The sequence below is a fragment of the Sinocyclocheilus anshuiensis genome, unplaced genomic scaffold, assembly GCF_001515605.1.
Source record: "Sinocyclocheilus anshuiensis isolate Anshui unplaced genomic scaffold, SAMN03320099.WGS_v1.1 scaffold736, whole genome shotgun sequence".
Classification (NCBI taxonomy): domain Eukaryota; kingdom Metazoa; phylum Chordata; class Actinopteri; order Cypriniformes; family Cyprinidae; genus Sinocyclocheilus; species Sinocyclocheilus anshuiensis.
In genome coordinates, this window is record NW_015558585.1 from 490,400 (window position 1) to 506,856 (window position 16,457).

The 16,457-nt window shown below is 41.9% G+C and overlaps 1 protein-coding gene and 1 long non-coding RNA gene across 2 annotated transcripts; both read left to right on the plus strand.

The window, feature by feature from the left end:
• Positions 1-3,201: 3,201 nt before the first annotated feature.
• Positions 3,202-11,058, plus strand: LOC107679860 (uncharacterized). The gene is made up of 2 exons (XR_001633091.1): positions 3,202-3,360; positions 10,720-11,058. It is a non-coding gene; the product is annotated as an uncharacterized LOC107679860 (long non-coding RNA).
• Positions 5,908-7,458, plus strand: LOC107679859 (uncharacterized). The gene is made up of 2 exons (XM_016475567.1): positions 5,908-6,679; positions 6,797-7,458. The coding sequence occupies exons 1-2, from the start codon at positions 5,945-5,947 to the stop codon at positions 7,202-7,204; spliced, it is 1,143 nt and encodes a 380-aa protein (XP_016331053.1). The 5' UTR covers positions 5,908-5,944; the 3' UTR covers positions 7,205-7,458.
• Positions 11,059-16,457: the final 5,399 nt, after the last annotated feature.

A 16,457-nucleotide genomic window follows, 5' to 3' on the forward strand; every position in this document is an offset into this window, starting at 1 on the left:
AAGCAATAGTTTACCCGTAATGAAGACAACCATTAACACCTAAGTGCCTGCAGGGAAAATAATTATCTCAGCTTTATTTGTTGTGCAAAGTATTTATTAATAAATTAAAGAAATGTCTATTCCAGACTGCCCATGAGCCATTATCTGAAGGCTCAGCCCAGATGTCATCATGCTTAATTTTGCTAAATATATGTGTATCTCATAATGTTTTCCTCCATTTTTCTTCTTTGCTTTGTCTGCAGGGTGTCTGTTGGTGAAGAGGAAAGTTCCTCCAGTATCTGCAGTGGAGGAGTGTGTGTCTGGATGTCTGCTTTTTGTCACGCTAGCAGACAGTTCTTCATCCATCCCCAGACTGCTCGGCTGCCCAGTATTCGCCGCCATATACATCAAAGTTCTGCAAGATGCTGGAGGTTAACGTCCAAGAAAAATGCAATTAGAAGATGTCTATAAGATCCAGCCAGGCTATCGAGTGTACTTAATGCAAGTGTAATACAGAAAGCAAAGGTTTCGTTATGAAAACGACTATGAAGCCATTATTTCATTTGTTTAAATGCAGTATTCCCCAGCCATCTGTCAAATAGGATTTAAATGGAGAAACGAAACATCCCATGACATTCAGAGTCATTCATGAAGGGGAAAGTCATCCTGTCTGTTTTATCAGCATATCAGTGATAGTCTCATCTTTACAGGACTTGTACAGGACAGGAGAACATATGGTTCTAATCATCCACCATTAGAAGCCAAATCAATGAGAAGGAGGAGAGTCAAATTGCTAAAAAGCTTTAATCTTGGGTAAAAACACCGACAATTAAAGAGGAAGTTTGTAATGTTGAGAAGTCAAATCTATCTGTGACTCCATAGTGGACAATCCCAATATACACTTTGAGCCACTGTACACTTAACAGTCTTTTGAAAAATTTTTTGTACATGTATTTGTAGACTTTACTGTGACTTTTATCATTCTAGAGCATGAACACTTTAAACAGTTTTCTTTTTTTCACTAGGCACAGTGTTGTTTGCCAGGCAGGAAAGTTTAAGTCATGTCAAAAAAAGTTAATGCTCTACCTTGAGAGTACGAGTGTGTGTGTGTGTGTGTAGGCATGTGCTCACATTGCAGTGAGAGAGAGGAAGTGTGTGCCACTCAAGCTGTGCAGTAATGAGAAGACTAACACACACGTCTCATCCCATGACTGAGAAATGACCCTTCCCTCCCTCTCTCTTCCTTTTTCCCTCTCATCAGATCCTCCCTCGCTCAGTGAGGTGTTTATTTAATGCCACTGTGACTGAAGCTTTTGAGGTGTTTATTTAATGCAACTGTGACTGAAGCTTTTCTTAATTATGCTAAATACTGTCAGCCTTGATCAGACTCCACACTTAGCAATCACAGGTCCTCCCCTTACCCCCATCAGAGAGGGGCCGCGCGCACACACACTAATGAATACAGACACAGAAGTGCTAATGAAGGCACTCATATGTTAATTGTGGAGACACACAAATGCTGATAGATTATCTTAGTCTAACTAACCCAAAAACATGAATGTATAACAAAATAAAAAATTTTTAATTCACCTTATTATTACTCGATAAAGAAGAGATGAGAAAATAAATGCAAGGTCAGTGGATGACTTAACCCATTGGACAGTATTGCTGTTATCAATTATTGGACATTTGGCAAAAAAAAAAAAAGACTTGAGTGGCTTTTATAAAATGTCAGTACTATGCAGCTCGATTCACTAAAGAGTCTTAATAATTATTAGACCGTATGTTCACAGGTGTGTATTATCATCAATTTACTACAGCTTTGAACTTAAGTCATAAAAATTGCCTAAAAAGATAATAAATTATTATATGTTTTTGAATATTACGTAAAAATAATTTCTGTCAGCCTTGGCTTGACATAAAAGAAAATGTAAATGCAAAGAAATCTCAATTCAAGACTTATCTTTCATCAGTATATCTGCTAAGAAACACAGTTGCTTCCAAAATATTATAATATCTACAAATCTGACAGACTGGTGGAATGATAAAATCACAGAATTCACCCTGGCACCCTGCGTACACACCCATCTGTTACAATCCTGACTTTTTAATCAACAAATTACAGATAAAAGGAAATACATTGAAAGTCAAATGTAACGCTCACTTGCAGTACCTCTTTGAGATGGATTAAATCGTTTTACTATTTGAGCCAAACGTTCAGTGTTGGAGCAGTGTCTACAATACATTCAAATAAGAAGTTCAATAAAAACCGAAAGCCAAAACCAATATATGAAATAACCCCAGATTTGGTAGTTAACCTCAGCAAATTGGCAAATTCTCTCAAACCTTTTACAAAAATATACAGAATCTTGGCATTGTATGACCCTTCCATATCACTTCCCATCAATAAATGGGACAGTGTCTCCACCAATGCCAACTTTTGGAAACAAATATGCAAGCCTTCACATATGCCAGAAATACATACAGTTTTAAATATTGCATACAGTTATTACATACAATCCAATATAAGATTCATAGAATCACAGAACACAAGTTACACATTAACATTTCAAATGTACAGAGGTGGACAAAGTACACAACTCTATTACTTGACTGAAAGTACAGATAATGCTAGTCAAATATTACTCCATTACAAGTGCAAGTTGTAAAAACATATTTTTATGTAACCGGGGCAGGAATAGTCCAATATTTAATTCCCCTGGTGATTCCCCCTTTTAAGTTTTCGCTATGATGCAGTTATGCGTGCTGTCTCCTTTAAGAGTTTGAGCATGCGCACAAGAGAGAGAGTGTGCGTCAGAGGGCAACAGAGATAGCGCCGATAGAAGCAGCAGTTACAAGTGAGGAGAAAAGTGTTGTTAAAAATTGTTAAACGGATATAATCCAGGCTGGTTATCAACTCGTGGACCTGTGGTGGTTTCAGTTGTGAGTGCGCGTCAGAGGGGAACAGAGATAGCGCCGATAGAAGCAGCAGTTACAAGTGAGGAGAAAACAGTTGTTAAATATTGTTAAACGGATATAATCCAGGCTGGTTATCAACTCGTGGACCTGTGGTGGTTTCAGTTGTGTGACTGCACAGAATAGATGACTTAATTCAGTGTTTATATTAGTGTGTTGTTGCTGCACGTGAGAGATCTCTGGTGGGGGAGGGGATTCAGGCCTACTTCAACGGAGATTGAGCATAAGTTAATTTAAAATATGTTTTGAAGACTGTTATAAGGTAAAATAATACAGTGTAATACATGTATGGAAGGAACATGCAGTAATTGTTGTGTATTATACTGTTAAGAGGGGAGAACAATGATGTGAGATCGCACATGTGCCAGTTTCCACGTGATTGATAATCCAGAGTCTCATATAAGAGTGAGTTTTTCATTCATTTCTCCCAAAGTGTGTTTACCTATATGGCATGAAAAGTATTGTACCCTGTATAACGTGTACTGTTACCTTTAGTCTATTTACTGATTAATATGTTTAAAAGAGGTTAAAATGTGAACTGTGTATAATGTGGGTGGTGCATTTAGGTGGCAAAATGGGGTAGCGCTTACGTGGTGCTGGCACTGGAGGGCGCCCTAGAGGAGCAGGCACAGCTAAGCGCATTTGAGGAGCTGGGACTGGAGTGAGGTTTGGGGCTGGAGCCGACAATGGAGCGAGCTCTGGGGCTGGAGCGAGCTGTGGGGCTGGAGCCGGCACTGGAGCGAGCTCTGGGGCTGGCACCTTATCGTCCGTGGGGCTTGCCACACTAACGTCCTTGGGGCTTGCCACACTAACGTCCTTCGCGTTTGCCACACTAACGTCCTTCGGGTTTGCCACACTAACGTCCTTCGGGTTTGCCACACTAACGTCCTTTCGGCTTGCCACATTAACGTCCTTTCGGCTTGCCACATTAACGTCCTTTCGGCTTGATGGGAAAGGAAGGCACTGTCACGGGTGCACTGCTGAGCGGAGTCAGGAGCAAGAAACGGAGAGAGACGAGGAGTACATCAATCCAACTGGGTTTAATTCACATAAAGAAACACGGAACACTCACGCTATACATGTAGACATAGACATACACATACAAAACATGGAACAGAGTCTGACACATATAGGCCACTGCCGTTGATTTGCACACCTTTATTGGTTCTTTAACATTGGTTGCATTATTCAATCTATGTGTGCAATCAAGTCAAATTGGGCTTGTGATCTGCTGTTTTGAATAGAGGTTATTACTGTAAAGAACTTATTTTTATTCTTTACATTTCTTCTGCTACCTTATTTCGTTTTCTGCGCCCATTGAAGTGAATTGGGTGTTTGTTTTTTGTTATTCTGTTTTATACGACTTCTCTTGTTCAACTGGATCGGAATCCTGAAAAAAAAAACTTTTCCCCGAACAAAACATTAATGCTGAGTTTCCTTTGAGGCTCAGTCAGGAATAAAAGAATCCTTTTTTATTAGATGTCTTGGCATTGTCTTTTTCCTTAGTATATTAGAAGGACGTCAAGCCGGCCACATCTAATTTTGGTGTCAGAAGTGGGATTCTGTTTTGTTTGGGGCTGATTTTTATTTGTTACGATAGTGCAAAAGTAGAAGGGTGCAAACAACGGTAGTGCTGGAAGGACCTGCAGTGCCATCCTGACAGAAGTGGCAGCAGGACAAAGGGCCAGCGTAGCAGAACTGCTGTGTGTGAGGACTTCGAGGAGGACAGTGCTTGTTGAACTGACTGTTTGAGAATGGAGATTTTCTGTGACTACGGCAAAACCATGGATGCTGAGGACATGGACGGTGCAGCCGCAATGGCGGAAGACATTGAAGGTGCAGGTGCTGCGGTGCCAGAAATGGACATTGAGGGAGGTAACCCTGTCTCACAGCTTCAGTCCCAGATCTTGGAGTTGGGACGTAGACATGATGAAGTAATGTCAGCTCTTGCTAACATGACTAATGTTCATACTAGATCCTATGTGTATATCCCAAGAGAGAGACAAATTGACAAACCTTTCAGTGGGGATCCAGGTAAGGACTGCCAAAATGTTGATGAGTTCATTGAGGAACTTGGGAGGGTTATAAGAGTGAGGGGATTGAGTACTGAGGATCAGGTAGATTTTATCCTCTCCCACTTAAGGGGTTCAGCACTAGATGAAATCAGGTTGTGTATGGGGGGGGAAGGTAAGTCAGCTGAAGACCTGTTCTCATATTTGAGGGCAGCTTTCAGGGAAAAGCATAGCACCTCCCAGTTGTTGCACACATTTTATGCACGAAAACAATTGGAAGGTGAGGATTTTCGTGATTTTTCACATGCACTGTCATTGATGTTAAATGCTGCACTGCAACAATCACCACATTGTGTTCCAAATGTGCAGTTGGTTTTGAGAGACCAGTTTATAGAAGGGGTGAGGGATTCAGCACTCCGGAGGGAACCGCGCAAGGTGGTCAGAGAGCGACCTCATGCTACATTATTCGAAGTTCGTGAGGAGGCCCTTTTGTGGTGCTCAGAAGAGAGACCTCGTCCAGCTAATGTGGCCCGAAACCGAAACCTAGTGAGTGTGGAGGAAAGTGTAGAGCATGCAAGGATGACCGCCACTGTACCAAATGACTTGACTGTAGACCTACAAGAGGTAATTAAGGTAATTACACAACAAGGGAAAGCAATCGGGGACCTTACCAACGCTGTCCATGATCTCACGATTCAGAGGTCTCACCCAACTTGTGAGAAACCTAGTAAGCCCAAGTTTAAGCCAAGGTATACCCAGGATGGCCAACCCATTTGTTTGAGATGTGAGGGCGTTGGGCACATAGCCAGGCAATGCACTGGGCAGCGCTTCCAGGAAAACCCTGTGCCATCTAAGCCTGAGTCTCCAGTTCCGGGAAACGGTGCGCTTCCATTGCGAAGAGCCGAGCAATGAGAGGTGGCACTGATGGCTCACAGAGAGCTTCTTTAAAAAAACATCTTCATGGGGAAGATAAAGACATGCATTGTACAAGCAAGTGGTTAAAGATTACTGCCGCCAACGGGTTGCCTCTTCCCTACCTTGGGTATGTTGAACTTGATATCCAGGTAATGGGGTTGACTATACCTGGGTGTGGGTTCTTGGTGATACGTGACCAGAATGATGGGGAGACTGACTCAGCGCCCCCAGGCATACTTGGCATGAACATTGCACAGTGGTGTAAACAATTGATTCTAGCTGAGTTTGACAATGCTTTGGAGGGGACGTTGGATGCTGACTGGAGAGCCGCCCTTAACCGAGTGCAAGAGGCTGCCCCAGTAGGAGCGAACTCTGTGGTCCGGGTAGCAGGCACACGTAAGTCGTACGTACCTGCAGCCTCAGTGGCTACAATTAAGGCCAGAGCACATAAAGAACTAGCTGAAAACAGAAACTTAAGGTTGTTTGAGCCAGGTAAGGCATCATTGCCAGGCGGCTTGGTCCTGATTCCCACCTTGGTATCACCCGGTAGGCGGGTATTCCCAGTGCAGGTAGTAAACTTGTCCCCAGAAGGTGTGTGGTTGCCACCCAAGGTGAAACTAGGGGTACTTGGCCAGGGTCGTCGTGTTGAGAATAGCTCCTGCGAAGTTAGATTCCATCGAATCTCTGCAGATCATGAGGAAGTTATGGTAAACCAGAGGTCAATGACGGGGGTTAGCAGTGACCTGCAGTGTCCCTTGGAGAAAGTGCAGATCGGCGGTACCCCTGCACAGCAGGCAGAGCTGAAGGCGCTTCTAAGGGGATACCTGGACGTGTTTGCCATCACTGATGAAGACCTTGGTTATACTGAACTGGTAAAGCATGAGATTCCCTTGAACGATGACCTTCCTGTCTCACAGTCATACCGACTTATACCACCAAACCAATTCCAGGAGGTGAAGGACCATATCTCTGGACTTTTCAAAAAGCGTGTCATCCAAGACAGCTCCAGTTTGTATGCATCTCCGGTGGTGTTAGTCCGGAAGACTGACGGGAGTCTTAGGCTATGCGTGGACTACCGGAAGCTGAACTGTAAAACTAGGCGTGATACATTCCCGTTGCCACGAATAGATGAGAGTCTGGATGCTCTGAGTAAGGCCAAGATGTTCTCGTCTATTGACCTAGCGAGTGGCTATCACCAGGTAGCAGTTCATGAGAAGGACCGCCACAAAACAGCTTTCATTACACCATTTGGCCTGTATGAGTACCAGCGGATGCCGTTTGGCCTATGTAATGCGCCAGCGACATTCCAACGTCTCATGTAGGCCATAATGAGTGACCTGGTCTTTCAAATGGTACTCGTCTATTTGGACGATTTGCTTGTGTACTCAAGTACATTCGAGGGACACTTAGTGAGGCTTGTGTTACAAAGGTTGAGGGAGGCCGGACTCAAGGTTAAGGTGGAAAAATGCCACCTCCTGCAGTCCGAGGTAAAGTTCTTAGGGCATGTGATATCTGCTCAAGGGGTGTCTACAGACCCAGACAAAGTGAGTGCAGTGAAACAGTGGCCAATCCCTAACACTGCGATCTGCGATCTGAGCTGCGATCCTTTTTAGGATTCTGCAGTTACTATCGGAGATTCATTGAGGGCTTCTCTAAGGTGGCCGGTCCGCTCCATGATGTTGTAAACACTTGTGTCCACCAAGGGAGTGTTGCTCAGGCCAACAAGTTGTTTAAGGACTCTTGGACAGTGGAGTGCCAGCAAGCCTTTGAGCACCTCAAGGAGAAGCTTACTTGTGCTCTGACACTAGGCTACGCAGACTTCACCCTACCGTTTGTGCTGGAGACCGACGCCAGTAACCTGGGATTGGGTGCTGTGCTATACCAGCAGCAAGAGGGAAGTAAGACTGTGATAGCCTATGCAAGCCGGAGGTTGAGGGGCTCAGAGCGAAATGACAGGAACTACAGTAGTATGAAGCTAGAGCTCCTGGCACTCAAATGGGCTGTGGTGGAGAAATTCAGGAGTTACCTGCTAGAATCCAAATTTACTGTTCTAACAGATAACAATCCCCTCTGCCACCTCAACACGGCTAAGCTGGGTGCCATTGAACAGAGGTGAGCTGCACAGCTTGCGATATTCGATTTCAAAGTCCAGTACCGCCCTGGACGGTGTAACACTGCAGCTGACGCTCTCTCTTGAAGACCAGGACTGGAGGCGATGGAGGTGGTAACTGAGGATTCAGAGTACGATGGCTGTGTGGCTATTTGCAGTGGGCTACGTACAGGGACTGCACTGGAAGTTGACCTGGCAGGGCTAGTGGCGAGTCCTAGAGAGGGAGAAATAGGACTGTTACATGCAGCCATAGAGCATAGAGAGTCTGGAGGGGGACCCATGGAGAATACCCCAACATTACCTGGATACACAAAGGATGAGCTTCGTCAGTTTCAGGATGCAGATCCGACCATCAGTGTGCTCAAGAGTTTCTGGGACAAGAAGAGGAAACCCACAAATCGTGAGAGAAAGCACTTGTCCAGACCGTTGAGGATGTTGCTTAAGCAGTGGGACAGGATCCAAGAGAAAGAAGGGCTGATGTACAGAATGACTGACGATGTGTTCAATGGGGAATGCCAACAGTTGCTGCTCCCTACATGTCTGGTTGAAATGGTGTTGCGAAGTGTTCATGACCAGATGGGGCATCAAGGCGTGGAGAGGACGCTGGCCCTGCTCAAGCAGCATTGTTATTGGGTTGGGATGTATGAAGCTGTGGATAAGTGGGTGAAGGAGTGCCAGCGGTGTGTGCTATCCAAAATGCTGCAGCCCAAGATTCAGGCACCTTGGACCCCATTCTTGGCTTCTCATCCACTGGAAGTGGTCGCAATGGATTTCACCAAATTGGAACCTGCATCGGATGGACAGGAGAATGTCCTGGTTGTGACAGATGTATTCACTAAGTTCAGCCAGGCATTCCCCACCCGCAATCAGAAGGCGGACACTACCGCTAAGATCCTTCTGAAGGAATGGTTCCTCAAGTACGGTGTGCCTCAGCGTCTTCATTCAGACCAGGGGAGGAACTTCGAGAGTGCCGTTATTGCAGAGCTCTGTAAACTGTATGGGGTGAGAAAGTCCCGCACTACGCCACATCACCCTCAGGGAAATGCACAGTGCGAGAGATTTAACAGAACTCTGCATGACCTCTTGCGTTCCTTGCCACCTGACAAGAAACGAAAATGGCCACAGTACTTACCTGAGCTGGTGTACGCCTATAATGTGACGCCTCATTCCTCCACTGGTTACTCCCCTTACTACATGCTGTTTGGTATGGAGCCACACTGGAGCCACAAGAGATGCCTTCGTTAGATGCAGAATGTGTGCTTGTGGAAGAAACCAGATGGTCTGAGGAGGATCCAGTGGACCTGGTGCTTGAGGAGTCACAGCAGCCAGATGTGGAACCAGACAATTGTGCTGGGCCTGGAGTGGAAGAAGTACAAGGAATATATAATGATGCACAAGTGAATAATGAGGCGAGTGCTGTTGAAGAGCTCTATCTGCCTGATACTGAAAGAACTGATTCACCTTTGGATGTGGTTTTGGCTAGGCCAGTTCCTGTTCCCCCGAAAGCCCAGAGAAAAAAGTGCTGTACCCCACCCTACGCCACGCAGGACCCAACGGCCAACAGCTGGTGTTCATGGTAATCCAAACAGACTGCCTAAATCTGCTTGTAATACTGTGTCCTTCAGTCCTGATGTCCTTTCCCAAGTGTTAGCAGGTATGGTCTTGTACACATCCGGTAAACTACAAGGAGTAATGGATGATTGAAGGGTGTTTGCAGACATCGAGGACGTTGCCTGTAGGCAGGGGAGAGTGTAACAGGGCAGGAATATTTATTAACAGGGCCCAATATTTAATTCCCCTGGTGATTTTCCTCCTTTAAGTTTTCGCTATTATGCAGTTATGCATGCTGTCTCCTTTAAGAGTTGGAGTATGCGCACGAGAGAGTGTGCGTCAGAGGGGAACTGAGAGCGCGCCGATAGAAGCAGCAGTTACAAGTGAGGAGAAAATAGTTGTTAAAAAATTGTTAAACGGATATAATCCAGGCTGGTTATCAACTCGTGGACCTGTGGTGGTTTCAGTTGTGGGACTGCACAGAGTGGATGCCTTAATTCAGTGTTTATATTAGTGTTTTGTTGCTGCACATGAGAGAACTCCGGTGGGGGAGGGGATTCAGGCCTACTTCAACGGAGATTGAGCGTATTTAATTCCCCTGGTGAGTCCCCCTTTAAGTTTTCGCTATGATGCAGTTATGCGTGCTGTCTCCTTTAAGAGTTTGAGCATGCACACAAGAGAGAGAGTGTGCGTCAGAGAGGAACAGAGATAGCGCCGATAGAAGCAGCAGTTACAATTACATTACATTGCCTACTTCAACGGAGATTGAGCGTAAGTTAATTTAAAATATGTTTTGAAGACTGTTATAATGTAAAATAATACAGTGTAATACATGTATGGAAGGAACATGACGTAATTGTTGTGTATTATACTGTTAAGAGGGGAGAACGATGATGTGAGATCACACATGTGCCAGTTTCCACGTGATTGATAATCCAGTCTCATATAAGAGTGAGTTTTTCATTCATTTCTCCCAAAGTGTGTTTACCTATATGGCCTGAAAAGTATTGTACCCTGTATAACGTGTATACTGTTACCTTTAGTCTATTTACTGATTAATATGTTTAAAAGAGGTTAAAATGTGAACTGTGTATAATGTGGGTGGTGCATTTAGGTGGCAAAATGTGCAGATTGTTCATGTATGCTTATGCTGTTGTTTTTTGTCTGTTTTATCAGGCACATATAGGCCACTGCCATTGTTTTGTACACCTTTATTGGTTGTTTAACATTGGTTGCATTATTTCAAGTCAAATTGTGCTTGTGATCTGCTGTTTTGATTAGAGGTTATTATTGTAAAGAACTTATTTTTATTCTTTACATTTCTTCTGCTACCTTATTTCGTTTTCTGCGCCCATTGAAGTGAATTGGGTGTTTGCTTTTTGTTATTCTGTTTTATACGACTTCTCTTGTTCAACTGGATCGGAATCCTGAAAGAACCCTTTTCCCCAAACAAAACATTAATGCTGAGTTTCCTTTGAGGCTCAGTCAGGAATAAAAGAATCCTTTTTTATTAGATGTCTTGGCATTGTCTTTTTCCTTAGTATATTAGAAGGACGTCAAGCCGGCCACTTTTACTTAAGTAAAAGTACAGAAGTACTTGCTTTTAAAAGTACTTAAGTAGAAGTCAATTTCCTTTTTTATGTCAATGCACTGTTTTATTATTGTTGTATACAATACTAACAGCACCTTATGCCTCTGAAGCAACTTACAAAACATTACGCCTACTGAATACACTGACTAGCTTGTAGTATATCTTTGTAATAAAGAGCTTTTAGAATGTTAAAAACCTACAGAAATGAAACAAGTGAGTTAACAGTGATCTCACACAGCTCTGGCATTGTGTGCACACATCTACGTGTAGCCATTCATCCACATTTGAACCACGTGGACATTGAAATTGTTGTAAATACAGACTGATTAAAAAAGAAAAAAAAAAACCTGCTTTAAAACCCAGCAACACAACTGTAGCTGTATAACTTTACAACAGCAACACTGCTTTAACACAGAAATAAAACAGCAAGATTGACATCAAAACATTAAAAATGCTCTCTAATCGCTCTCACAGTACTTTGATATCATACAAAGAACAGTCTGTGCAGTGCTGCTTTAGGTCAAACACCTATTGTGTTTTTTTTAAGAGACTCATGACAGTTCTTCTGTGGCTTTATAGGTAATAGTTTCATTTACACAATTTAGCAAAATCAGATTGCAAATCAATATTGTGTCTAGTATATACCACAATATTAACTACTTATTATTGAATTGTAAATAAATATCACATTTGCAACTGGTCTATGTTCAAAAAATGAACACTTCACATAATTGAAATTCACTTCACGTAACCCTACAAGAGTGATTACGGATAGACTGAAAAAAAGTCATGTTTTAGAGAAGAAAAAAATCACCCACTGACTTTCAAAGCTGCATTTTCATTTTTTTTTCATCTTTTTTTTTTTTCTTCCTGTCTTGTTTTTCATTTGTATGTATCATTGTACTGTACAATAACTAAGCATAGATACAAAAAAAAATTTGAACATATATCAGTTTATAGAGTCACAAATATATCTATAAAATGTGCGTGTGTGTGTGTGTGTGTGTGTGTGTGTGTCTCTGTGTGCTGTATATATTTACATATACTTTCACAGAAAGATGCCCTGAGCAATTCATGTCCTTCCCTAAATCATCAATTAAAGATGGAGTCTCGAGTGATGACTTCCCTGTATTAATCTTATCATGTGTCATAACCTGCTCTCTTGTTACAGCTTTCAGATATAATTGCTCCTGCTAATATTAAAGTGGTGTTTGAGGGAAGCAGCAGGGTTCAATTCTCCGCAGGCAGTTTCAGCCTGGGGATTCCTTGATTGCAAAATATCCTTTCAACCCCTCCTCTCCACACCGCCTTAAAGTGATCTCATCATGGTCTCTGAAGGAAGTTCCTACACATACACTGACACAGACTGGGCAGGACTGCTGCTTTTTAGCACTCTGTTTTTTTCCAGTCATCTCTTCTCATTTCCTGTCCTCAAGTGAGTGTGCAGAAAAACATATTTTCTTTATTGGCTCTCAGTACCAATTCAGTTCAACTAAAATGTGTCTACACAGCAAAAAGGCCAGGGAAGAGCTATAGGTTTCACAGGAATTGCATCAGCTTTTCAAACAAACAAACACACACACACAGAAAATGAAGGCCCTTGCAAAGCCCTGTCCATGTCTCACAAATTCCATGTGTGTTGTGGCACAGATTAAGTAACACAGAGATTGAGTGTGTGTGAGAGAGAGAATGAGAGAGAAAATAGCATAGCGAGTCCAGAGATGTAATAAAGGCAAAGATTGTCCCTCAGGGAATCGTGGTTGTGTGCGACCAATATGCTCTATATTTCTTCTTCGCTGTCTTCTATCATCACTTTAATCCCCAAAATTACGAACAAAGCCTTTCTTGAAATTTGAGCGTATTTTCCATGGTAAAATCATGTAATATATGGTGAGGAGAAAAATGAACATGGCTAAGCTCAGAGTAAATATTTGAGGTTTGTTTTTAAGCTGTTTTATAACACTGAGTGTGACTGGAGATGGAACAGAATTTGGGTTGAAATGAAGGCCTGGTGGGTCCGTAGCAAATCTGAGAAGCAAATCTAAATTTGTCAAATTGAATTTCCTCACACAGTGATGGGGTGGTCCGAAAATGTGCTTGATGAGATAACTTGTGATTATCTCATGATTCAAGATTCAAAGTGAAATGAATTACTGTTTGAAGGGTGTTTATAGCTTTCTTTTCTTCCATTTTGAAATGTACTGTTTTGAAGCACTACTTAATACTTACTTTATATATATATATATATATATACAGTATATATAAAAAATATATATACAGTATATATAAAAAATATAAATATATACAGTATATTAAGTAAATTATATTATGCTACTATTTTTGTGAAGGACAGCATTTAATTTTTTTGTAATATTGTAAAATTCTTTACTGTCACTTTTTTTTTTAATGCTGAACAAAAGTATTAATTTCTCCAAAAAAAAAAAAACATAATTTATACTCACATCATTTCAAATGCTAGTGGAAACATTAAATATAAAAAAGTAATTTGCATTCTTTATGCTGTATACATACATACAAACATACATACATATGCTATATTCCATAATGTAAATGCATTATTGGTATGTTAAGTATAATACATTATAATGAATGTAAATTACTTTTTTTATATATATTTAATGTTTTCCTATTAAAATCCCTTTTTTTCCCACATTTCCACACACTTATCCCTTCATAAGCACACCCTTACACCACATGAAACAACATACACACACAGACACACACACAAGCACACACAATATCCACCCCAGGAATGTTCACCAAATGACTGGCCACAGCACTGACTCTGATGTAACTGAACATCTAATGGGCATAAAAGGTGCCAGAAAGCAAGCTAACATTTTCACCTCTAGCCTGAAGGGCCTCTGCTATAATAGTAATCAAGTCTTTGATTCAGCCGTACATTTTCCAGCTCACATGCCTTTCGATTATCAGCTTAAACCAGGAGCTTTGAAGCCCAAACCTGAACCCATGGCTCTGTTTCCTCCGTGGGAGACAACCTGTCATCAGAGCACTCGTCTCAAGCTCTCATAAAGTGCTGTCTCAGGGCCTGCTGTCTCTCTCAGCTCAGCTCTCGATGTAGCCTCAGGTCCTGCAGATAGACCCACACTGGGCACCAAATCCGTTTAATTACATGTTCAGGCTTTAATTTGGGATCTTCTCATGCCTTTGTAAGCAGTTATTGTTATTGACCAGGCAAACGTGGCTATCTGTGCTTCTTTAGATGTCTACAGTCATAAGACATATTACCGGTTTCTCACAATGCTTCCTTTCATCCCAATTCTGTCAAAATTGGGTTGAACCAGACTTATAATAAGGCAAGAGTGCTTTGTCGCTATAGGCAAGAGACTGCGAAATGTAAGCTCTTCAAGAAAATTTTAGACAGTTATTTCCCTTACAGGCATGGTGGTCACTTGTGGTTGATTGTGTGGATATGTGTGTGTGTGTGTGTGTGTGTGTGTGTGCCTCTGCTATAATAGTAATCAAGTCTTTGATTCAGCCGTACATTTTCCAGCTCACATGCCTTTCGATTATCAGCTTAAACCAGGAGCTTTGAAGCCCAAACCTGAACCCATGGCTCTGTTTCCTCCGTGGGAGACAACCTGTCATCAGAGCACTCGTCTCAAGCTCTCATAAAGTGCTGTCTCAGGGCCTGCTGTCTCTCTCAGCTCAGCTCTCGATGTAGCCTCAGGTCCTGCAGATAGACCCACACTGGGCACCAAATCCGTTTAATTACATGTTCAGGCTTTAATTTGGGATCTTCTCATGCCTTTGTAAGCAGTTATTGTTATTGACCAGGCAAACGTGGCTATCTGTGCTTCTTTAGATGTCTACAGTCATAAGACATATTACCGGTTTCTCACAATGCTTCCTTTCATCCCAATTCTGTCAAAATTGGGTTGAACCAGACTTATAATAAGGCAAGAGTGCTTTGTCGCTATAGGCAAGAGACTGCGAAATGTAAGCTCTTCAAGAAAATTTTAGACAGTTATTTCCCTTACAGGCATGGTGGTCACTTGTGGTTGATTGTGTGGATATGTGTGTGTGTGTGTGTGTGTGTGTGTGTTAAACATGAGATGCCACTTTATAAAAGGATGATAGGAAATTTTAAGTGTGTGACAGTCTAAGGAGGATATTGACAAAGAATTAACTGCACTGTTGGCATTGTTTATTTCCTCTGTGTTGTTTTAGCACCCCATTGACTAAAGGAATTATGAAAATCAGCTAACAGCACAAACATGCCAATAAAAGCAATAAATGTTCATTTAAATTTGAAAATTTAAGCAAAATATATCCTTTAGAGGAATCTGCAGACTACCACAACATGTCATATAATACTGGGACTGTACAGAAAGTGTCTTGACTACATTGCCATCTGGATACAAATGCATTTACCATAATATCACATCATTAATTTTGCAGGGCAAATAGCATTGAGTTTTGTGAATAAGGTATAGTCTATTATAAATGACACAGAAATGAGGCATGTCTGTGCTGAAAAGAATGACAAAGAAATAATTTTAATATGCACAGAGGAGTGCTATACCAGAACAAATAGAGCCTGGTTAAACTGGATTGCGACTAATGAATGAATAAGAGTTAACAAATAAGAGGTGTTTGCATTATTTCATTTTTCAATAGGCAATAATTAAAACAAAAAATAATTTTCCTCATTCATTCTGGTTAGTGTTTACATTCCCCCGCAAGCTCACTTGAGCGCAGCGCTACAACAGCTGGCTGATCAGATCGCAGACACAGAGCAACAACACCAGGACTCTGTTATAATAATTCTTGGGGACTTTAATAAAGCAAATCTTTCCTGTGAACTGCCAAAATACAGACAGCATGTTACAAGTCCCACCAGAGACGGCAATATATTGGATCACTGTTACACCACAATAAAGGATGCATATCGCTCCATCCCACAGGCAGCTTTGGGGCTCTCTGATCACTGTTTAGTTCATCTTATACCGACCTATAGGCAGAAACTGAAATCAGCTAAACCTTTATTAAGGACTGTAAAAAAATGGACTAATGAAGCAGAGCAGGATTTACAAGCTTGTTTTGACCTCACTGATTGGAGTATTTTTGAAGCTGCTGCCACCGATCTGGACGAGCTCACAGAGACTGTAACATCTTATATCAGTTTCTGTGAAGATATGTGCATCCCCACCAGGACATGCTTATCATTCAATAATGATAAACCGTGGTTCACTGCAAAACTCAGACAGCTCCGTCAGGCCAAAGAAGATGCTCGCAGGAATGTGGACAGATTCTTGTATAAACAGGCCAAATACACACT

Coding starts and splice junctions, on each gene's coding strand:
- LOC107679859 (XM_016475567.1), top strand. CDS start 5,945: ATGCATTGTACAAGCAAGTGGTTAAAGATTACTGCCGCCAACGGGTTG. Junction 6,680..6,796: donor GTACCCCTGCACAGCAGGCA/GAGCTGAAGGCG, acceptor CTTCCTGTCTCA/CAGTCATACCGACTTATACC.